Source organism: Buteo buteo, chromosome 22, assembly GCF_964188355.1.
Source record: "Buteo buteo chromosome 22, bButBut1.hap1.1, whole genome shotgun sequence".
NCBI classification, from domain to species: Eukaryota; Metazoa; Chordata; class Aves; order Accipitriformes; family Accipitridae; genus Buteo; species Buteo buteo.
This window is the reverse complement of record NC_134192.1, coordinates 24,162,979-24,187,437: the sequence shown is the minus strand read 5'-3', so window position 1 is coordinate 24,187,437 and position 24,459 is coordinate 24,162,979. Positions and strand designations below refer to the sequence as shown.

The following is a 24,459-nucleotide window of genomic DNA, read 5'->3' as shown; positions in this document are numbered from 1 at the left end:
GGCCGGGCTCCCGCACGCCCCGGGGGGCACGAGGGGACAGGGCAGGGGTGGGTGCTGATGAGCCCCGTCGCACTTTTGCAAGCCACGCAACCAGATTTTGAAGGCTTTTTGGGGGTGGAGGGGGAGGAGGTGCAGCCTGGAAGCACTGCCTGACTGCCGAAACGTGGCTGTCCGGGGGTGAGGTGTGAGCGGTAACGGAGACGCAGCAACAGCCCGACAGCTTTAGCGCAGGACATGACAGCCCTACCTCTAACCGAAGGCTAAAGCAAGCGCGTAGGGGCTGAAGGTGACGGGATGGAAGCAGGGCCGGGACGTTTAACTGCGACAAGCGGCGTTCGGGGAGTCCCGAACGCGCCCCGAGGCGGTGGTCTCTGCTTGCCGGTCTGCAGGCTCGCAGCCGCGTCGAGGGCCAGTCCCGGGGGGTCTCTGGGTGTCCCGGTTCTCAGGTCCTGCCCGTCCCGCGGTGCGCTGCCCCCGTCCGCAGTCTGCCGCTGACCCCCTCCTCTTCCTCCCCTTCCTTCCCGCAGGGCTGCTGGAGAACCAGCTGCCCGACGAGGAGGCCAAGTGCTGCGAGGTGCAATGGGACTCCTGCGACCACCCCCCAGACAGCAACGGCAACACATCCCCCAAATCCACCGCGTCAGAGTCACTCCATTTCCACCGCCACGACCCCCACCTCCATCACCAGCGGCAGAACCACTACCACCTCTACCACCACCACCACCACCACCACCAGTACCACCAGCCCCACTCCCCATCCTTGCTGCCGGTCTCCGCAGGGTCTCGCCTCGGCAGCAGCAGGATCAGACTGTGCGTGCTGGTCCTGATGCTTCTCCACACCATGGTGTCCTTCTCGAGCGTGCACGGCGGCGGCGGGGCGGCCGGCGGAGGGCTTAGCCTGGAGGCCCTGCCCGCCCTGGAGGAGAGCGTGGCACGGGACGAGTGACACGGAGGGGAAAGCCGACCTCCAAGAAGAACGCCAGATCTTTTTCCACTAAGGGGGGCACATGCTATTCCTCCAATGGGAGGCACGGGATTGGGGGTGACGCGCACACACACACCCCCGCACATACCCCCAAGAGCTGCTCGCCGCGGGGCATCCCCGTGATGAAGAGTCTCTAATGCGCACAGGGCTGCGGGACTCGGCTTTGAGAAGGGTTCGGTCAGTAGCAGCCGGGCAGCGTGGCGTGCCCGGCCTCGCCGAGGCGCCGGCGCGGGAAGGTACGGCACGGGGGGGAGCGGAGGGGAGGGGGGGTCCCTTGGGAAGAGGTTTCCCCGTGGGACGGCCGCGCATCTCCCGGCCGCCTGCCGCGAGTGCCTTGGGCGCCCGCACCTTACCTGCCAGCGACATGCCAAGGGTTTGACGGTCGGCCCAGCACCCATTTCTTTTCCTCCTCGGTCTGTAAATCCCGAAGGGCCAGGCGGGCAGGGAGGCAGCCCCTCTTGGCACAGCCTTGCCCCCCCACTCCTGTCCCAGGGGACAAACCCACCGACTCAAGGCAGAACCGTTCTCGCGGGGTGCAGCGTCCTCAGCGCGGCATTCCCCTCGCCGGTGGGATTTGGGGGACAGGAGTGGGACGCTGTTATGCTACACTGTGGTACTACTCGGGGTTCGTCTCGTTACGTCCCCGACCTGCTCCTCCAGCCTTGCCTCTCCTGCTCCTCTGTGCAAGGAGGTGGAGAGGGAGGGGGGAGGCATGGAGCAGGAGGGACGTCCCCAGCATTCCCACGTCCCACTTTGCCAAGTGTCCCCATGATTTGGTTTAACCTTTTTTGCTTTCTTTCCTGACCGGAGTGGCTGGTCTCCGAGAGGAGTTAGGGAGATGTGACTCCAGCAGTGCACAGGCTAAGCGAGGGAGGGGAATCGCGCATGGTTAACAATTGGACGCGGGGCATCAGAAGGCATCCTTCCATGCTTCCCAGCTACAAATCATCGACTGGATGGCAGAAGGACTGGGCAAAAAGGGCTGGAGAAATCTGGCTTGTAGGGAGAGTCTCCCACACAAAGAAGAGGCGCTAATAAAGCCCAGCTGGGGAAGAGAGTTTTTATGAATACTTTCTATCCACAGATGCCCCCCAGATAAGAAAATTTCTAGGAGCCCAGCTGGGGCAGCTGGACTCAGCCGGGCAAGGTGCTGGCTGGTGCAGCCTCATTTGGCTCACTTAGTGGGTTTGTTTTGTTTTCTTTTCTTTTTTTAACCTGAGCTCAGCCTATCCAGGCATTCAGCCCCAAACAGACATCAGATCCCGCTTTCCTAGGAAACTCCCAAGTTCTCCACCCACCCACCGGGAACTGTTCCCAGCACGAATACTGTGAGGTGGTGCGCGGGGGACGGCGCTGCGCCGCCGGGCCAGGCACCAGAGACGAGAAAGTTTATTCTGGCTGTGGGCGAGGGGAAGGAGGAGGGTGCGTTTTAGCACTAGTCAGCTGCAAAATGTCCCGGTCGCGATTCGGATGTGAACCTGCTCGTTGCCTACAGAGGACGTGTGACGGTCCCTCTGTTTCTAGGCTGCCTCTTGACGGGGAGCTGACAGCAGAGCGCAGGGTGGATTGCTGCTGGAGCAGGAGGAATGTCCTGCTGCATCTCAAACCGATCCCAAGTCCCTGCGAGGGTCCAAGAAGTTACAGAGTTGAGGACTGTTAAGAGCTTTGTGGTTTCTGGTCTGTTGAGGTGAAGCAAAACCAAGCAGAGCCCCATGAGCAAAGCTACTTCCTACCCGGCTGGAAGAAGGAAGTACCGGGCATCTCATGGGAAGGACGGGTTTCCTGACGTTTCCAGCCCATTTCCAGACCAAAGAGGCTCTGAGAAGCAGCTGAATGTTTGATTTCTGCTTTGACTTGAATCTCAGAGCTTTAGGGTGATGTTTACACATTATCAGTTGCCTGTTACCAAAGTCCCGCAGATACAAAAGCCTGTGAACCCGCTGTCCCTTGGTTATCAGGCTGGGAGAGGTGGTGGTCACGGAAGATGCAGAGAGTGTTTCCCGAGCAGATTTCCTTGCTGTTGCTACCCAGAAAAGGTAGGACGATTCTCGTTTGACTATTCCTCACAGCATCCGTCTATTTTCAGTCTAGTTCACACCAATCTGAGAACCTGGGACATGCAGCAGTTCAGCAAACAGGGATCCGAGTCCTCCGTTTGCTCTGCTGCTCAGATGTGAGTCGTGTAGCTGCTTCGATGACTAGCAAAAGCATACAGCCAGACCGAGGGAGGGAGCACGGTCCTGTGCCTGCCTCGAGACAGCCGGATCCGGTTCGCTCTTAAGGAAATTACATTTTTCATGTACTGCCAAGAGTTAAGCTAATTCCAGGCGCCTCTCTCAGAGATAGGCTGCATCCAATCTTTGAACGACTCATCTAGAGAGAGAAGAATAGCCCAGTGTGGTGCGTCAGCAAGTGGCCCTGAGTCACTGGCCCTATTCATTGTCTGCTGGTGTGACGCTGAGCAGCGCCCGAGCCCGCACGCTCGCAGGCGACGCGGTGTTACTGGCTCGCTCTTCTGCACCCCGTGTGCGTGTGTAAACCCCGTGCAAAGACCGTTCTCGAGGGCTTCGTGCCCTTCTGCTTGCCTGGAAGCTCTTCGGCACCGCCGGCGAGCGGAGCGATGGGCCAGCGCGCTGGCGTCAGTCCAGGCTGGGGCGGGTTGTGGTGGCTCCGAGCGCGGAGGTTTGGTGACGGGCGATTGCCACGGAGCTGCCGGAGTGAGGTCAGATTAGCCCAAGTTATCTTCAGGGACGAGGGGAGGCTGGCAGGGGTTTGCTGGAATAACCTGGGAGCTGTGACAAATGTCGTCACCTTCCGTAACACCAGCTGATGAGCTTCATCTCGGGAGGCGGGGAGCCCGCGCTCCGTCCCAAAGAATCTGAAAGCTGAGCCATTTCAAAAATGGGGTCTTTAGCGTGATTACTGACGAGGTGTCGTTGCGTCAGCCGGGGAGCGAGGAGGCTCTGCAGGGACGTTAGGCTGTAGCCGGAGGAGATCCGCACGTTTTCCAAGCTGCGGCTTCCCGGGAGGTGTTCACGTGAGGATAATGTGCCGGGTCGGCAGGGATGCTGCCGGGTCCGCGGGCAGGGGGAGCGCGCGGGGTGCGGAGCCGCGCTGGCAGGCGCAGGGCTGGGATTTTACCTAGTGTGACTGGAAGGAAAGTGCTGAGTCTTCACAGACCAAGGCTTTTGGAAGGAGTTCTTTTATTTAGCGAGTCTGGGCTGCTGTCAATAAGTTCTGTGGTTTTAGGGCACCATATGCTGTATTCAACACTTTGCCAATCTCGTTAAATGAATCCAGACTAGGCTGTTCACAGAACAGGACGGAGCAGCTGGAAGCGGTGTATGTCGCAGTCCATCATTATAAGGCCGTCGGATAAAAACCTTCTCTTTGGTCTGACATTACAACCTTAATAATCCTCCATCCATATTAGCTTTCTCTTTGCTATACAAGAGAAAAGTCCAGAAAGGAGACGTTAACATGTCTCCATTAATACCACTGACATTATTTTTATTAAAACGTGGAGTGAATGTGCCTGGGATAAGGAGAGAAAGGGTTTCTCTGCCCCGTGCGTGCAGGTAGGCTTCAGCCCGAGCCCCTCCTGTGCCCAACACAGCCCTGGGACTGGGAGCCCTTGGCAGAGCCGCGCTCCTGCAGCCTCCTGGGACCTTGGAAAACACCAGGATTTATCCTGCCGGGAATTTCAAACCAAGGTGCTTTCTCCTTTTCAGTTCAATGCTCTTATTTTCTTCTCCCCAAAGAAGGCTCCACACATTGGGATTAATATGTAAACCTCAGCCTTTCCTTCAGTGGATAAACCTCTCTCTGCTCGGAGAAAAATGCCCATCGGAAAGCAGCGATTCCTCCCTGCCCTCCTTGGCAAGAGGCTTTCTCTGCCCGGGGGAGCCAAGGGGTGATGCTGTCCCGGGGGGGTCTGGATGCAGGAGCGGGTCCAGGCAGAGCAGACAGGGCTGCGGGAGGAAAGGTAGCCGGGTCCTGCCTGGCTGGAGTGTTAGTCCTGGGTTTTGCACTTTAATGTAACTGCCAGTTGTACAAATTAATTAAAAATAACTGAAGAAAAATCCCAAAGAAAGGCCCTGCTTCCTCTGGTGAAGATTAATCATTAGTTGAGCCTTTTTCTTATGAAAATACAGATCCATGGTAGCCCCAGGCAAAAGATTCCCAGGGAGAGCCCTCACCATTCGTGCTCTGAGTTAGGGAAATCGCTTTGAAAGCATCTGACAACTAAAGCAGAACATGTTGAGTAACTTGGCAACACTCAGAAAACATCTTGAAATGGTTTTTGTTCAACACATTTTGCTTTGCTTCAATAGGAGATGTCAGGGCAGTTCATTCACTGCCACTCAGGACTGCAGGCGATGCTGGGAGAGGGTTCCTCTGCCCGCGTTTAAAAAAAGAAAAAAGAAAATCCCCGATATCTGCTGCTCCCAGGGCAGGATCCTCCTCGGCGATGCGACGGAGCTTCCCGTCGCCGAGCTCGGTGGGTCCCTTCTGGCCGGCGAGGTCTCCCCGCGCCGCGTTTGCCAGGGAGTGGGGTGAGTTCTAGCACGGAGCAGGGCTGTTTGCGCGGCCGGTGGGACAGGGTCCCCCCCGTCCTGCAGCGAGGGGGCACTGCCTTGTGCTCAGCCTTGGGATTGAAGGCTCTGCCCTCAAAAAGTCATGCAGCGGCTTGTGATAAATTATAACATGATACCTTGCTACCACCCTGGAAAGGAATGCCTATAGACATTGGTAGAGACAAACATAGTTGGATTCTGCGAAAATCCCTATTAAAATCTATGTGATGTGGCAGACAATTTTGTTTATGGACTTTTTGAGCTGCCCTGTGGCTTCCCATCCAGGGGGGTATAAATCTCTCTTAAATTATATTTGGAAAGTTAGGAAGGGCAGTGGCTAATGTTTAGGCGGGACGTTAATAACGATCTACTCTAGCCCATCAAACAAAGTCAGCTCTTGGGCATCCCAGCGGGGTGCCGACACCCCGTGATGGCCCCTTCTCCCCCCAGGAGGAGCCTCTTTGGAGCTCCTGGATCGCGGCAGCTCTGGGGGGGCTGCACAGGTCCAGGCATCCTTTAGGTTTCTTTCAGGAGTGAAGGTTTTCACCAGCTCTTTTGGGGTGTTCTTGGTCCGTATGGCTCTTTGGGTGACTGCTTGCAGTCCTGCGCATCGCTGCAGGGAGGGGGATAGGAACGCGCCTGCTCTGCTTGTCCTCTGAGTGCCAGCCAAGAGCCAGCACCTGACTCCTGAAAAATCCCAGCGGTTTACACCATTCCTGCAGCCCCAGGCTCCATCTCAAACAACGAAGCCAGCACCAACCGCGCTTCTCACGGCTGAGCGGAGAATAGCATCCTCCCCAAAATGGGGCTCCCAAAAACACAGGCGGGGAGGGGGGGGGTCCCACACGTGGCCTTCCACAGCGTGGTCCCTGCAGGACGTGCAGCTGCCTCCTCCCGGGACGTAGGCTGGTGGATGCTCATCCCGCTGGGCGTAGGGGAAGGAGGAGATTTTCCTCCATCCCGGGTCATGCAGGGCTGCGCCAAGACCCCGCGAGGGAGGTCACCGGCATCAGCAGTTTCCAAAGGGATCTTCAGTTCTGCCCTTCTGGGATGAAGGGAGCAAAGGAAGGGCTGTGGTCGTACGCAAAGGATAAATCATTTTCAAATAAGGATCATAAAAAAAATTAAATAATTCCTTTTAAAAGTTGTTGGGGATTTTATCAAAGCTCTCAGCCCTCGCTCGCAGGACTGGGTGTTCACGGGCAGATGGGCTGAGTTACTAAACACCATTCCTCCAGCTTCCTTTCATACACTGCGTATCTAGTACTTTTGTTCGAAACAAGGTCAGGAGTGGTTTCCAGTCTCGTTAGCATTTTCTGATGATTCTTTTTCAGCCCGGGAAGTCGACAACTTTGCTTGTTGTAAACTGAAACTCAAAAAAAAAAATTAGGTTTGGCTTATGAAATTTGGGGTTGGTTTTACCATTTTTAAACGTATTTGGGAACTGTACGTGCTTGAGTTGCGAAACAAAAAGACATTTCAAGCCAGACAGTTATTTTTTTTTATTTTGAAACTTGTCAAAACAAGCCATATTGATAATTATGACCAATTTTTTTCAAATTGAGAAATGTATCAAGAACAGCCCTTTCCCACAAAACCTTTCATTTTCAAAAAATAAAATGAAAAAAATCAATCACACTTTTTCTGCTCGCACAGTTGGAACTGGTGGCAGTGGATTCGGAGAGAATAGCAATTTGTAAGGAATTCCAACCAGCTCTACTTAAAATAGCATCCAGCCAGTTTCTTGGGGGCAGTAGGCTGAGCGGCTCCGTGGTGAAAGCAAACTGGAGAGCTGCCTTTCTTACCGGGATGGTTTCGGTCCTGGATAACACACCTTGGGAACCACAGGGGCACGTTCCCCGTGGGAATTCGCTGCTGAGATGCCCGGGAGGAAGCATCTCTTCTTCCCCAGGTCCTCGGCCGGTGGCGGGTGCCCCCAGGCATCCCTCTAACCAAGCTCTCTTTTCTTTTCCAAACCAAAATGAATCCAGCTTCTTCTAGCCTTCAGTACATTCAGACATCACAGTTGCGGGATGCCTTCGAAACCAGAGATACTCCTGTACGCTCGCGGGAGTTTAAATTTGGAAGAAATTCAATGCGCTGGTCCGGCGGGGATGCCACAAAGCGAGAGAAGGAACCGCCGCGGTTCAACAAGAACCGTTTTCAGGGAGAGCACCGAAGAGAGCCCCAAAGAAAGCGTCCTTGCCCTCTTGCCCTTCTCCGTTGGGAGCGCGGGAGATGCCGTTTCTGGCAGCGGAGGCGAGGTCTCTCTCTGCCCCTCTGCTGCCGGCCAGCGCCGGGCTGGGGGGTCCCGGCACGCCGGCGGGCACGAGGGGCGCGGGGGGGACCTCGGCAGGGACCGGGATGGCTTTGCCTGTGTGTGTGTGTGACCAGGCTGCTTGTGACCGAACCCTTCTCAAGTGCTCGTGAAATGTCGGTGGTTACAGAGCTCAGACCTACAACAAAAAAGGTCCTTTTACAGTACGTGGTGGCGGGGTGAAAAAAACCAACAAAACCAACCATACTGCTGAAGTCAAAATATTCTTTCTAATCCCCCTGCCCGGTTTCTCTTTCTTTCCAGCTTTCTTCCTCTGCCTCCCGGACCCTCCCTCTCTGTTCCCACCCCCCTTCTGTTTCTCTTTCTCCCCTCTGTCATAAGAAAGTGACTGTGTCCTCGAGGGGACAGTTTTCTTATGCCATTTTATACACTGTGCTTCATGTTTAGAACTTTTTTGCACTAGTTCCTATTACATTTATTTTCCAAAATGGTTTGACAGAAAACAAACAAAAAAAAACAACAAAAACACAAAACCATGCTATAATTCAGTTGTATTAAAAATATTATCCTACTACTCTCTGTGTTCAATAGTCTCTGTACCTGTAATGCTTTCAGTTCTGTTGTATTTTGGGGCAGAGGTTTTCTCAGCTCCTTGTTTAACCCAGTAAAGAAATAAAATGTTAAGAATTGATGATAACATCCTCCTCCCTTTCTCTGCGGTTTAATTTGGGCCGTGTAGGTCCCGGCGTGCTGCTCACCATCCGGGGAGACGCGGTGGGACGGGCTGCCGGCCCCCTGCTCCCCACCAGAACCTGCCCTGCAAACTTGGTCTGTCTGTCCTACGGGTGTTTTTTTCCTGCGAAATCCAATCTCACATGGAGGACAGAAGAGGCAGAATGGAGGGACAATAACCCTGCCTTACTGAATTTGATTTCGTAACCTTTCTTTATATTCTTTTGTTTCTTGCCTTCACATTTCTTGCCATGGGGCTCACCTCAGAACAATAGGGGCAAAGACTGTCACCAAGAGATTCATCAGAGAATAATGACTAAACCAGGGTATCCAAATTTTGCCCAGCTGAAGTCCACACCCACATATAATCTGGAATTAATTCATCTGGACAACAGATCTCGGCATGCAACAGAGCTAGGACACTCCGCTCCAAATTGAATGCTGCATGCCAGGCTGCAAAAGGCCATGTAATAAAACTCTGAAGTTACACTTTGGCCATTCCTACCCCGAGCTGAGAATTCTCAGTTTGGAAAGAAGACGAGGAAAAGAGAGGAAAAAAAGGAAGGACATTGGACGGAGATAGAAATGATTTTTTAAAAAGCAGATTGGCGCAGGAGGCGAATGCGAGGGGAGGGCGCTGGGAGGCACCGGCTCTGCTGTGGAACTGGGACAGAGAAGAAGAAGTGGTGGGTGCAGGCGGGGAGGCACGGAGAGCACGGCCAGGGAGTGGGGTGTCCGGTATGTAACAGCATGCGGGGCTGGGTGGGTAAATAATTAGCGGGATATATCACGGCTAGAACTGAAGGTGTCATTTTCTGGCCCCTCGCAAGGTTCTCGTTCCCCTCTGCCCACACCAAATCGTCTACAAGAGAACAGTTTCCTTTGTGGCTCAGAAAGGAAAAAAAAAACAAACAAAAAATCTATTTACTCGAGTTCCTTGAAGAGAGGAGCCGGCCCAGGAGCGGGATGCTGTGCTGGAAGGGTTGTGCTCCGGCTTGGAGCCGGGGCTGCTGGCACCCGGCGGGGCTGAGCCCAGGGTTCCTGCGGCTGCACCATCCCCTTTCCTCTCCCTTCGCCGGCGGGGACACCGTCGGCTCTTCTCTTTGCCCCACGCAGAGCCAATATCCATATTCAGCCCTTCAGCTGCAAAATCCGAAGTATTCCAGGGCTGCCTGTCCCTGCCGGCAGCCCGCGCACCTTTTTACGCAGGTACGCATCTCTTCCCTGGCCACTAATGGTAGCAGATGGATCGGTGCCTGATTTTCACTTCCACAATGCTTTGCTCAGGGTACCCGCTAGCTGGGTAGAAGATGGCATCACACCTCCTTTCAGAGGGAGCCGTTTCATTGACACAACCGCCTGGTTGTCTCTTTGTCCACAAAACCCAGAGGCAGGAGGTTCGGGACACCGGGACGGGCAGACGGTCACGGTGCTGCTCCCAGTTTGGGCAACTAGAGATCAACATTATCCCAGCCCATTTTTAACTGAAACCGTGCTGCTCGCTTGTTTCTTAAGTCACCTACTACCCCTCACAAGGTCTCCAGCAGCAATAACTGTGTGAATTCCCACCCAATTTCTCAGGAAACCTTCACAGCTCTGGTAGGGAAGTGAGGGGACACAGTGTAGATGCTGTACAGGAGCACTGTTGATGCAAAACAGGGACGGTGGGGTTCTTTTGTCTAAAATCCTTTTGTCCTGCTCTGTGCCAGCCTATTGTTTTGATTTTCAGAGAGTACCATGTTCTGGTGCCGCCAAGGTGTAAAGATGAGGCAAAGTCAAGATGATTTCCAGGATGAAGTGTGAATTTGTAATGGAGAAGCATGATGGCCAGCTAACAGAACCAGGGGGTCTCTTACTATTTGCATAGAGGGGGTCATGCTTAGCCCCACAGACAAACAGAAAAGCATACACCAGCGGCTCTCTCCAGAATAGCACTCAGGTATCTCAGGTTAGCATCTATCCTGCTGTAGGCAATTAAATCCAATTCAGTCATTTCCTAACGTTTGCAGGGCTCCCCACTTGCTTTTAAGGTACTTTCAATAGTGGTTCCTTATGGGTGTGTCCTGAACTGCCCCAATTTGAGCAGCTCTGGGCCTCAGCTGGGCTCTAGAAACTACAACATAAGAGTCCTGCAAAGGGCTTGAGCTGCTAAATAGTCTCAGGATACAGACAGTACCAGATTTCTCAGAAAATGTGCTTGGGATCACTTTTTCCTTTGGGAGCACTGCTGGCAGGACGGGTCCCAGCAAACCACATGCCGTCGTTCGTTCCTACTGACCTCGGGCTGCAGCGATGAGAAAGCACCGGCCGGCATCTCTGCTGCACTGGGTAGGTGGTAGCTGTTTGCTCCGAAGCCTTTGAAAATGGACCTGGGGCTGGAGACGAAAAGGTTGAGTCTCTGGCCTGGTAGGGAGAACGCAGGCATTTCGGAGCCAAACACAAGGCATTTCCCGGTATCTCTTTATGTAACAGCTCTGCATTGATGTTTAACTGCTGAATTTGTGTAGCTGCATTCCCGGACCCAGCCACTCCGCCAGTATCCCCGCTCCCACGGCAGTGACTGCTGGAGCACCACAGTGCGTGCTTGCGCAGCTATTTGTTCTCGGTGGCTCCTTCTGATGTCCCTGCATCTCATCGTCTGAGACACCGCATCCCTCACCCGGCCTCTCCGGGCTGCCCGTGGTGTGACAGACCCCAAGCATCCCTCCCCTCGGAGGAGAGGTACCACAAGCGTGCCCTGTCTCCCTGCCTCCAGGATGCCCTGAAAGAGGGACCTGTTGGGGCTTGGCTGCCATATAAAAAGACCTCAAGATTTACGGGGCTGGAGAAAGGGGCAAGAAGGTACGTGCCTGCCCAGCCCCGGGAGCAGCGATGCTGTTCCTGAGCTTGCAATGAGCACTGGGCAAAGCGTGGGGAAGGGTCTCGGTGGGCACGTGGTGCCCGAGCTGATGCAGCAGCTGAAAATCCACCCAGGAACATGCCGGTTCCCAGGGATTTCATTAGCAGGGGTTTGAAGTTGACGTGAGTTAAGTTGAATATAAATTTTCATGTCTATAGGCCTGCAGACATCAAAGTTGGAAGGCAGCATGGAGCGAGAGAGAAGTTTCTCAGCTGTAAATTTGCCTTGTGAGTCCATAAAAACTGAAACGGGCAGTGTAAAAAATATTTCTGCTGGAAAGAGGATGGAAAATGCTGCACCCCTGAGAAAACATTACAAAGCACTGCAGACCCAAATCAAACTCCAGGCTTGGAAATGCTTTGAGGTGCAAGATGGGACCCTCCAGACTCTGAAATCATGGGTGGGGTCTGGATTTCTAACATCATCTCTTCTGGATGTGAACTAGGAGTTCTCTTTGTTCCTCTATTTATTTATATAGTGCTTATTTATACATTTATATAGGTTCTGCATTCTGGTTTATCAAAAAATTATTATTTTCAAGCATGTGCGTGTAAAAACCATGCTAACTGTGTAATTCCATTTCTGAGCAATTTCAGAGCTCCTGAAGCTTCTCTGTCCTCCCCGGGTGGAGAAGTACTCAGGACTCATGAAAATCAGGCAACTTGTTACCGCAGATCTAAAACTGTGCTCAAGAGTCTTGTTTTTCACAGCAACATTTGAATACGGGAGAGTAAGAATCCTGAAGAGAACATGTGTTTTCTTGTCCTTCCAACTCTTCACTGTAAGAATGCTGTTTCAAGCTCTGTTTTCTACCTACCAGGAAGCTCAAGGATGTTTCTAGGCCTTTCAAAGTCTGTATGTTCTGGGTATATTCAAATCGGAGCACCCTGCTGTTGGTGAGGAGTTCTTCGTTTATTTTTATGTATGTGGCCAAACAGGTATTTTTTTGTGGGTTTATGGATTTTGTGACTGGGAAGTTAGTGTGATGCCACCTCAGAAAACTGATGAAAATCTTGTAGTGAAGAGTTGAAGAAATTATTAATGATCATAATTTTCCACATTTTTTTTTTTGCCTGGAGGACTCCTTTGTTCTCTTCTTTTTGTCTAAAATTTGCATTAAGAGCTTACAATTTATTTTTCATTAGCAAGCCCCTTGCCATAGCAGAGCAGGAGTTGCCTAGATGAGCTGTAGAAGGTGGGTTTATCTGGATTTTATATGTTAGATGCTATAAGCCAGGTGGGTTTTACTGTGTGACTTCTTCCTCTCTCGCTCTGTTTTTCCTGGTCTGTCTGTCTCTTGCCCATGTTGGATCATGGCCTTGACACTGCACGATGGTCTGTGTCATTCTGTTAGATCTCTTTTGGTAACTGAGGAAGATCAAGGTCATACTGATGTGTCTCCTCCACTGAAAACATCAGTGTCCTTATTAATTCAGCTTTAATTGTATGGAAGTGAAGCCCCTTGATGGGAAAGGGCTGGGAAGGGGCGTTTCTTCTGCCTTCATGTGAAAGCAGTGGAAGTTCCTTTCCTTTCTTTCACCTATATTGATAGAGATGCATATTTCAAGGAGCAGGTCAGGCCCAGAAGGAGAAGGTGTTGCTGGTGCCACGTGGGACTTGGATGATCGTCCTCTTTTGTGAGCTTGCCCTGAGACAGGAGTTCACCTGAAAAATTAAACCACATCGGGTAAAACTGTAGGTCCCAGTATTCTGAAAATAAAAAAATAATTAAAAAAATATTGTTAAAGCCTGAGAGTGAAGCACTGGAAGCGGGATGGCCTTGGTCATTGTGTTCCAGCCATGACCCCTCAGATCAGTGTCCTGTTTCTGTCCTCCTCCACAAACACCTAATCCCTGTTACAAAATTAGCTGTACATTAAGAAAACTCACTCCTGGTGAGAGCAATCAGGACTCTTCAGCTGGTGAAGGTGAGGGTTCACAGACGGAGATTCTGGAGGTGAATTTGGTGTTGTGTTAGGGGAGCAACACAGACATGCCACGTGTATTCACCTAGTGCCACCCAACGTGGATCCATCCCTTGCACTGCCCTTTGGGCAGCTTCCTGTAAGAAAAAGTGTGCAGGATCTGGTTCCCCTTTGGAGAGGGAAGTGTTAAGTGCAAGCAAGGATCCCAGACCTGATAAATCCAAGGGATGTCAAATTACACCAAATTTCCTCATCTTAATGTTGAAATATCAAGACAAATGCCTTGAACTGAGTAACAGAAATTGCTGTATGCAATGCCACATTAGGGAGAGGTTATCTTTGTATTATCCCTGGCACATCACCTCATTTACACCCTGCTTTCCTTTTCCCTACCAGTCCCTTTCATGTTTTTAGTACAAAATGAGTCCCGTGTGTGTGATAATTAGGATTATAGCTTCTGTCTCTCTCTCGGGCTTCCTAGCTACCCTTCACATTGGATCTGTCACCTTTTCCAAGGTTTGCTCTAGCTCTCCTTCCTCTGGTCTTTCTCAGCTTCTTCCCACCACCCTCCTCTCTGTCACTCAACCTGCTTGCCTGTGACTTGATCTTTGCTCCAAAACTAATCGGTGTTGCCCCACACCTTCTCTACGCAGGGATCACTCGGGCATTTCTACCCCAGCATTTGTCTGTTCCTTGCAAAATCACTTAGTGCTCTGTCTTCCCCAAAGCTGTTTCTCCCATCGCTCGGTGCTAAGCCCAGGTTAGCACCCAGCCTACAGTAAAGCCACAGGTAAGCCTGAGACCAGCTCGGAGGAAAGTCTTGCCATCAGAAGATCCCCTGACATGTTTGTATTCACAAGCTTGTCAACATTTGGCTTTTTTTTTTTTTTTTCCTCTTGGCGAAAACTGCTACTGTTTCTAACATCATTTCAGATCCTCCGAGCCTAGCTGTGAACAAGTCTAGCATCACTGCTAAAACGCCAGATGCTGTGGAGACCCGTTCCGGGCGAGTCTACGCTAGAAACTGTCCCTGCATTGGCATTGAGGATGGTGAAGTTAGGAAGCCAAAGAGAGAACCTCTTTTATATAAACTGTAAGTTTTTCATAAAAGCCTTTCTAATTTGTACCAAAGAGACTCTAGCACACCCTTGGGACTGGTAAAAATAATAATAGCTTAAGTGGTAGAAGACTGTGAATTTGAAACAGAAGGTTATGAGATTTAGAAGTATTACAAAAATGTCAACATTGTATATCAATAAATGTAATTTAGATATACAAAGGAGATAGCAAAGATTTCAACAAAGAACTGTCAAGTCTTACCTCTTCAGATCTCTTTGAAATAAAGCAGATGTCTTCATCCAATTGATCCAGACAAACTGGCCTTCACATCCAAAAGTATGTTATTTCGAATCACAAATGAATTACTCCTTTCAAAAATTACATGGTTTGCTATTTTTCAATCACTTCTTTTATTCTGAGATGAAACACACATGTTTCTATTGGCTGGTTTAGCCTAGAAATGCAGCGTTCCCCAAAGCTAGCAATCCAGAGCTCGTGGAGCCATGACTGCCGGACCTGTAATAAAAGAGATGAAGGCAAATGGCACTCATTAGAGCTGTATCTGTTCGCTGCTTGAAATATGCCTTTGTAATAAGCAATTTAATTTTTACTATTCCATACCATAACAAATGGCTACTGCCCCTCTCCAAATCCTCTAACCAATGCTCAAATGGTGTGTTTTATCAAGCCTTGATCTGACGTGGGCTCCACGGAGGAAATTGCTGGTTTAAGGCTGTGTTACTATAGGATATTATGTCTGAGCCTTGTGATCTTTCTCCTCGCTTAAATCTGCAACGGCTGGGATGCATCTAAGAACAAACACTTGGGTTTTCCTTCCCCTGGTTATTGCTGTCATATAATATTAACAGTCTCGAGGTTGCAAATCCCTGAAATCCCAGGTCACCTGGAAACTAAGCCCCTTGTGTGGAGGTCCCGTAGCTGGAGCAGGGCCTTGGGTGTGCAGTTTCCAAAAACTTAAGAAATGAGCAGAAAAGGATGGTTCCATATGTCCTCCTTATGACCACTCCTGCTTTGATATAAATTCCTCGCATTTACTCTTTTCAAAGGCTTCAGTTCTTTACCTGGACTCACCCTACCTTACCCAAGATGCTTAAAAGTTCAAGTTAAGCCCAAATCTAAGTGGGAAGACTCTGGTCCCTGGCTCCCGATAGCTACCAACCTCTCTTCCCCACTGGCACCTTTGCAGGCAGAGCTTTGGGCGGTGGAGAGAAACACTTGCCCTTCAGGAACGCTGGAGCCGGGGGGGTGCGAGGGGGCTTCGCTCCTCCATCTCCCACCCTGCACCTTTATTTGCTGGGTGAGCTCGGAGGGCAGACCGAGGCTGCCCGATGGCGGGGGGCGAGGGCTCGGCTGGGACCCTCCGCGTCTGGCACCGCGTTTTGCACCGGCCGTCGAGGAAACGATGCCGGGAGGCAGTGCATTCACGTGGACGCCTGCGTGCATCAGGCACAAGGACACGCTGGTCACCGCGCTACCAAAACCCGCTGCAATCTGGCTGATTTTTCATTCTTTCTTCATTTTTCTTCATTAATGTTTCTTTTTTTTTTTTTTTTTTTTTTTTTTGCTTAGCCCAGGAGAGCTGCTTATGGCAGCCTAAATCGTCTGTGATCAGAGACGTGGCGTGTTACTGTACCACAACTAAAGCTGCCTGAGGAAGGAGGGCAGTGCCAAACCCTCCTCCAGACCTTTTTAATACTAATAATGACGCACCCTTAGTCTGTATATGTAGTGCATCAGAGATGTGGAAGGTGCAGGCCAGATATGCCCGAGGAAGGGCAGGATGAGCGCTCCTTGCAGGAACCTGGGGTTCTGGAGGGCCAACGGGCTCCTGTGACGATCCCACCGGGTGACAAAGGAGAGACCCCGCAGCCCACGACGCTCCCCTCCGGAGAAGTGATGGTGCTTCACGTGCTGACTGCGGGCGAGCCCACGGCCACCGGTCCTGCCGGTCCCTGCTCTGTGAGAAGGGATCGGCGAGGGGGAGATGGGACGTCGGGTTGGTCCCACCCCAGAGCAAAGCTCGGTAAGAGCCACGCCACAACTGCTGTCCTGAGGGACATCTAGGAATACCATGAGGAACGGCGCAAGAGAAGTCTGCGGCTTCCCTTCGAGGTGCAGAAAGCACGTAGGTTTAGTCCGGTGAGTACCAAACCTTGGGGTATGCCGAGCTATAGGATGGGACCGTCAGGCCAGGACAATGCCGTACAGCTGGGCTGGGAAGAGCTTTGCACAGACGGGGTCGTATCAGTGGAAAGAGACGTGAGCACGGGGCAGTGCTCGAGCTCACGTGCTTCGCAGAAATTGAGCTTGTATCATTTAGACTTAACTCTGCTGACACAGTAGGGTATTTTGTGCCTAGGCTTACCCCTGCAGAGCAGGTTGTAACCCCGGTTTTGTGACCATCGTGTCTCCTCCAGCCACAGGGAGATCTGACGGGACGTGTCCTGGAAACCCCCCCTGCCCTAGGTTTGTGGCGTGTTGTGTGCATTTCAGCCTCTTTGGCTTCTGCTTCTCTTGCTTTAGAGATTTAAATTCTGTGGATAATAATTTAATCAGGATTGCTTCTCCAAAGGGGTAATTTGCGCCGTGCATTAACGGAGACCAATATAAAGTGACCGAAATCATTTGCAGATGGAGCGGGGCCACAGCTTGAGCCCCGGTACAGGCAAAGCGAGCTGCAAACCCCATCTGCTTCTGCTTTGAGGGCGGTCGCCGTGTTTGGTTTAGGTGGGAAGGGACGAGCTTTGGAGGTCTCCCACCCGGACAGAGGGAACGCGGCTCTGCAGGACAGTTTCTTCCCCCCCCCTCAGCCCCAAGGAGCACCAAATCCAGATCCAGGCTCCCCAGCAGACAGGTCGGGCAAACGCCTGTGCCAGAAATGCCGGAACCTGGGGAAAGCCCTGGCAGGGGCAGAGGAGAGGAGCACCCTCCTCTCGGTCCTCTGGTCCAGCGAAGCGTTAGCTGCACGGCGCAGCTCCCTTCTCCTCCTCCCCGTTTTCGCACGGGCTGTTGGTGAGCGAGCGTTACCGCTACAAGCAAGGGGCAAAGCAGGCTGTGGGCTTTCTGAAAGGGTGTCATTCACATAAGACATATATTCCTTGAGGCAAAGACCGTATCCTCTTTCATTGGCAGCAGCGAGCCCTGAAACCGGCGCTCCGGGACAATAAGTTGGAAGATTCCCCCGCTCGCCTGAGTGACCTGGGATGTGGGGAGCCGAAGGGTCGGGGGTGACGAGGCAGCGAGTACCGGGGAGGTTGTATAACGTGGTGTGGAATATCATTGTTCCAGCCAGGATGAGTAAGAGCACAGCTGACGCTGGTCACCGACTGCACTTCCATGTGTCTGAGGGAGGGGGAGGCTGAGAGACGGTTGCACAGTTGAAAATAAAGACAATAAGTCTATAAAAGTTTAAGAACTGAATAGATTCCTAACATTTGTTTTTCATTATCACCAAATAACATATAAATAAACATACAACAGAACCAAGAGCAACATCCTAGTTACCCTTTCTAGAAGAAGCTGTGTTTAGGTTTAACTTAGCCTTCTTTGGCCAAACTTCCTCCTTGTATACTCTGTAATGAAATGAAATAGCAAAGCTGGCTAAGCAATTAGGCCTCCATCTTCCTGTAAAACAGAAAGCAAAGCAAGGACTTGTCTGTACAGGAAAGCTAGATGTCAATGTGCTGCTAGTTCTTAGAAGTCAGTAGTACAGGGGGAAGAATGTGTGAAAATAGGCACAGTAAGAACCCATAGACTTTTTTTTCCCTCTCTGTAAAAAGGACACAAGCATACATAATTTTTTTTGCTATTATTATTGCTTGTTGATAATTATTAGTGCATCTCAGAAAATATGTCTGTCAATACACAGTGGTAGGTTTTGCTTTTCCTTTTTTCATGTTTACTGATGTAAAATGGACCCCGGAGTGATGCTGTGTGCACTGTGCTCTGTAAACACAGTGCTTATGAGAAAAAAGAGAATTCAGGCTTAAAATGCAGTGGCTGTTTAGCTGACACTGGGATATCGAGGATTTTCTAATCATCCTCTCTGTCTTGCATATCTTGTCGAAGCCTGTTACACTGACTGCCAGTCAAGTGGGGGGAATGGGATGATCCTGGTGCAGGAGAGTTTGAGGAGAGGGATGAGAAGCTCGGTAGGTGTCATTTTAAATGACAGTTATAAGAATTCACGGAGTGAGATGGGAGGGACAGATGAATGATCAGGGAAAGATAGTGATGGCCTGAGAGAGGGAAAATCTCACAAGAGTCATAGACGGAGCCAGGGAAGAGGCATCCCATGAATGCAATTGCTTAGTACATGTTGCTCTCATAATGTGAACGTATTGTTCAATCCATGCCCCTATGGAAGCAGTCCTTTACTGCACGGGCAGAGCTCATAGTTACTGAAAAGACAGTCTTAAGTAAACCAGATTGTATGAAACATCTCGTCTCTCACCGAGGAAAAATAATTGTAATTGCAGTGATGTAGGGAGGCTTTATAAAAGTCAGGATCCTTTGTCCTAAGGGCTTATAAATGTACCTGAGGACACACTGTCGGTATGCTATGACTTCAGCTTTCAGGAGACTTTATTGTATTAACGTTGTTGCTAACATCACGGAGAGAGTAAAAGAGATGGCTTTCCTGAAATTTAGCGGAGCTTTCCTCAAAGGAAAGTCATGAATTCCAAAGCTTTTAGGTCATACATGTTAAAATCTACTCTATTGCTGCTGCGAATATTACAGCTGTTGCCAAAATGTAAATGGGAAATGGGCTATAATCTTCTTTACAACATCCTTCTAAGAGATTCCCTGATCTGTTAAATATGCATAGCAACTGGCACTTGGACCTGCCATAAAGTGCCCTGTGTTATGCTGAGAGAGTTTTACCCATGCCAAAAGAAAGGGAGATCTTCTAAACTGACAAGACTGCTATCACAGGTCCTCCTCCCACCTCTGGTTAAATCCTGCTGGGACGGGAAGGCTCCGCTGCGCTGTGGTGCTGGAAAAACCAGCAAGTTTAGGAAGCAAGAGAAAAAGTCCCGTGGCATTAGAGATGTTGCCTCTGTGTGTTCTTCTCCTCTTCGGCCCCTGCCCACCCTCCAGAGGACTCTGTCGGACTACATGGGCTGGAGGGAACAATGCCTTTATTTTTGGAAAGTTTCCTTTTTTCCTAGATTTCTCTCCATTGTTCACGGGGGAAAAAAAGCAGGGGCAGCTGGACCCAATAAACTCTAGCAGATATAAAGAGGCAAAATTTGGGTGGGGGGACCTCTTCCTTGTGAAAGAAGTAATATTATTTTCTGATTAAAAAGAACTGTTCTTTATTTTCCTATTGTGGCCCCTGCCTTTGATCAGCCCATCCAAAGCATTACAAAGCCGTGTCATTTCTGCAGCCGTTAGCTTTTCTGTCCTCTGGCTCCGGCCTGTCCTGCACCAGGACTCCTTGGAGCGATGAGGCTGGGCTACAGAAGAAAACTGAAACCTTTGAGGTTCTTCATCCATGTACTGAAGTTTATCAGGGATGGCACAGTAAAAAAGGGACAAAACTTGGAAAACAAAGGGCACTGGTTGCATTCAGCAGAGAAAGAAGACCCAAGGTTCAGAAAGAAAAGGTCTGTGGCAGGGGAGGGGTCCCCACCACGCGCTCTCACCAAAGCCTGAAGCTGGCAGCAATGCTTTAGAGCAAGAGGAATTAAAATAAAATACTGGAGAAACAGGGCAATGCCTCCGTTTGTGGGGCTTGACCGGTGCCACGTGGTCAATGCGTGAGGACCTCTCTCAGGTCTGGGATGACACATATTAATTATATCATCAGCTGGGATTTCTTTTTAATTGGTGGGATGCTGCACGGTGATGTGCTCCAGGAGGCAGAAGTACCTCAATTTGAGGATTTGGCAAAGGCCCCAAATGAGATCTGAGCGGAAACAGTGAACTCATTTCTTACGACCAGTTAATATTAATACCTGCTTGACCCAGCTGCGCAGCTTGGACTTAAGACATTTGCAATACGGACCTGTCTTTAAGACCCTATGAACATACATGGCACAAAGTATTTCAGGGAATTCTGGGGTACTTGACCTCTAAAATGCATCTTAAAAGTAACATAAATTACTCTTGAAAATAGAACTAGGCTATGGCAAGTCTGAGTAGGTCAATGAATGATTGTTTTTAAATAATTGGGATCTTGATCTTGAAAAACAGTAACAACCCTAAGCATTCAAATGATTATAAACTGTCCGAAGATAATAACAGAGTTTTGTACAGAGGGTTCATTTGCTTTTATTTGCTTTTTGCTCTGGAGTTGTTAGGGTTGGCAGTGGTTAATGCTTCCAATTTTTTCTTCACAAATATTAGGGAAACATTTCTTTCTTAAATGAAAACAGAGACTCTCATATAATTTCATGAGGATTACATAGAACTTAAAGAAAAAAAACCCTATTGCATAAAAATAAGGCTAGGAAGGACTACAAAGAGGTCATCTAGTTCATCCTCCTCCCCAAAGGCAGGATAAACAGCAACTATAGTATTCTTTATAGCTGTAATCTATGAAATACTGAGCGATGAAGGCTTTCTCCTGGAAAGGACAGCCTCGTGTAAAACTCACCCTACCCAGGGGATGACGGAGCCCGGGAACACAGACCTGCAAGGGACCACCCGACTCTCCGAGCCCAGCCCTGAGCGCCCTGCAGCAGAAGGTGGGCTCGCGGGTCCCGTCCCTGGGCATCAGCAGAAGGTGGGCTCGCAGGTCCTGTCCCTGGGCATCAGCAGAAGGTGGGCTCGCAGGTCCCGTCCCTGGGCATCACCGGGCACACGAGACCTCCCGGCAGCATGTCCAGCGTGGGGCCAAGAGCCACAGCTCTAATGTCCCGGGGGAGCTTCGCCGGCATCGGTCACCCACAACTCCTGAGCCCAAGGGATTTCCTAGGTGATAGTCCTCGGTGCAGCTACCCTTCCTATAGATCTGATGGTCATTATAACGTTCCCCCTCAGTGCTTGCTTCCCCAGCACTGATGATGTGCTCTGCATTATTTGATCCTCTAAAACCAGCTGGAAGTGCTCCTCAGCAGTGCCACCTAGCCACTCCTGCCTCACCCTCTGCTTCTTCCTTCCATCAAGACCTTTGCACTTTTTTTTCTTTTTTCTTTCTTTTTTTTTTTTTCTTTTAGTCTTTGAAATTGTATCCTGTTTTCTTCAGGCCACCTCTCCAATTTGTTAATTTCTAACGCTGTATTCGAACTTCCTTGCAGCCTGTGGCATGTAGGCATCGTACAGAATCTTACTAATCTCCTTCTCTATTTCATTATCCAGTAAAAACACCGATTGGTAATAGAACCAGCGAAGACTTCTGCAGAGCTCCTTTTGAAACGTTGCTTCCTTGACTGTAAACTCTCGATAAACTGCTCCCTGCCGTGCAAATGCTCACTGAAGGGGTGTCCCCTGCTCAGCCAGGGGTTCCTGCCTTCCTCCTGCAGCGGCTCTTGCGAGCCCCAGGGGCTGGTGAGCCTCACAGTGACCCAGGCGAGGGAACCGGTCAGCAGCAGGAATGTCAAAGCATCCTGGAAATGAAGATAAAGCCGTTGCCAGCTTTGCTGTACCTGGTCACCAGGGAGGTCAGATTGGCCTGACAAGGTCCCCCTCAACCCCCCCCCCATTAGCTGTCCTCCTTTCCCTCTCACCATCCAGGTGCTAACAAACACCTTGATTAATTGCAATGTTTGGGGGACATTTAGCCAAGCCGTGTGGCCTCTATAGTAATTTCCCAACATTTTATTCATCCACACCCTGTCTTTTAAGCTCTCCCTGACCCCACGGATTCCCACTGATAACCCCTAATGAGTTGGCTAAACCTTCATCTTCGTTAGGCCCAGCTATTTGCAAAAATCCTCATGGTTCCTTCCCTGCTCCACCTCCCCTTCCCTCGTCTTACCTGCCGCTGGTGTTAGCAGTTGCCTGACTGAAACTGGAATGCTTTTTTTTTTCAGTATAATTTCTCACTAAAGTAGTCCCAACCCTTCTGTTCGCTTCCATTTCAGCAGTACGTGTTCCTCCTCGCTGAGAAGAACCACCTGGTTTTTCTCTCCTTGTTTACTGACATACTTGTTGATGTTTCCTTATCTCCCACGCCACTCGCTGTCTGTCCCCGCACTCCCCCGCGATCAGAGCCTTCCTCCTTCCAGCTCTGTCCCCACATGCTTGCGCTATTCTTCTACGCTCGGTATTAGGGATTGGTCTGATTTATACTTTCTGTGCGTGTTCCTTATTGTGTTGGAGATGACCAAGCTGATCTCATGCTATTCTTTCTATCTCGCTTCTGCATCGGGATGGTCTGCAGATGTGCCATTACTCCAATTCCAATAAGGAACTGGCAACTCCCTGGACGTCTTCCCCCACCCCTCGTCTTCTGAGGGACAGATACCCAAATTCACGGTTTATTCAAGCCTGCTTTCTTGAAGTTCACAGCCTTCCCTCTCAAAACCCACACTTCTTCCCGGTTAACTTTTGCCCAAGCTGCTTTCCACCTTCGCTGCATTTCTAGCAGTCAGAATCAACCTCCAAAAAGCTGGAGAAGGCGTTGATAGTTGCCCCCAAAACATTCAAAAACCTGCTGGGCTCCCAGCGCTCGGCTGCATTCGCCTTCCAAGCAGTGCCTACAGAATTAAAGCCTGCCTGCCGAGCCCCGGGCTTTGGATCTCTTTGGTATCTGCTCTCAAAAACCCTCCTCTGATTTCTCACCGCAGAGGATCCTCCGCACGTGCAACCGCTCGGTGATGAAACCCACTTGGAGAGACTCTTTGCCTAACGTGCCCCCACTCTCGGGTGTTCGCCGTCCTGAGGGGGCTGCAGCAAACTCCCCTTTGGATCAGACGAGCTCCCGGTTTCCACCCTTGTCCAGCTCGCCAGCTCGCTCCCAACATGAGTGTTGTATACCCTGGTGCTGAGCAACCACCCGCCCTGTTATTTTCCGCATCGGCCTGTAACTCTTCGCTCTGTTTATAAAGAAAAGAAGGAAGATGATGCTGGAAGACGCGGGTGCGTGCTGCAGGCCGGCAGCGGGTGCCCGTGGGTGGGAGCCCCGGTGTGTGATACCCCTTGGTGGACCCTGCTCCTCTGTGTGTGTGTGTGTGTGTGCATGCATCCCATCCCATCCCATCCCCTCTGGTGTGGGTGTGGGTGTGTGTGTGTGCACGCATCCCATCCCATCCCCTCTGGTGTGTGTGTGTGTGTGTGCATCCCATCCCATCCCCTCTGGTGTGTGTGTGTGTGTGTGCATCCCATCCCATCCCCTCTGGTGTGGATGTGTGTGTGTGTGTGTGCGTGCATCCCATCCCATCCCCTCTGGTGTGGGTGTGCATGTGTGTGTGTGCGCGCATCCCATCCCATCCCCTCTGGTGTGTGTGTTTGCGCACATATCCCATCCCATCCCCTCTGGTGTGTGTGTTCGCGCACACATCCCATTCCCTCCCCTCTGGTGTGTGTGTGTGCGCGCATCCCATCCCCTCTGGTGTGTGGTGTGCGTGTGTGTGTGTGTGTGTGTGCATCCCATCCCATCCCATCCCATCCCATCCCATCCCATCCCATCCCATCCCCTCTGTGAGGTCCCAGCACCCGCAACACCTCGTGCCCCCAAAAAACCGCATCGTCCCCTGCCAGCGGCCGCAAAATAAAGGCTGCCGGGAGGAGCGGCGGTAGATGTGACATCTTTCTACCGATGTCCGTCCCTCCGTCCCTCCATCCCTCCACGCATCCATGCATCCACGCATCCACGCATCCGTCCCTCTGCCCCCCCCCCCGCCCCGCCCCGCCCCGCTCCCTCCCGCCGGCCGCGCACCGGAGCGGGGGGCGGGGCGTGTCTCCGGCGGCCTCTTCGCCCCGCCCCGCCGCGCCGGCCCCGCCCCCCGCCCGGAGCCCCGCCCCCCTGGCGGGGCGCTGGGGCGGCCCCGGCCGCGCAGCCCCCGCGGCGGCCCGGCGCGCCCCGGCCGAGCATG

General features: G+C 51.3%; 1 protein-coding gene across 3 annotated transcripts in view; it reads left to right on the top strand.

Annotated features, from left to right (window-relative positions):
• Nucleotides 1–8,537, top strand: part of NALF2 (NALCN channel auxiliary factor 2) — a 31,889-nt gene extending 23,352 nt beyond the window's left edge. The window contains exons 3-5 of one of the 3 annotated variants that reach the window (XM_075053954.1): nucleotides 528–1,221; nucleotides 5,320–5,541; nucleotides 7,554–8,537. In XM_075053954.1, the coding sequence (XP_074910055.1) occupies nucleotides 528–946 (419 nt within the window). In that variant the 3' untranslated portion in view covers nucleotides 947–1,221; nucleotides 5,320–5,541; nucleotides 7,554–8,537. Of the gene's footprint in view, nucleotides 1–527; nucleotides 1,222–5,319 lie in introns of all 3 variants that reach the window. The other 2 variants (XM_075053955.1, XM_075053953.1) reach the window with 2 other exon arrangements.
• The last annotated feature ends 15,922 nt before the right edge of the window (nucleotides 8,538–24,459 follow it).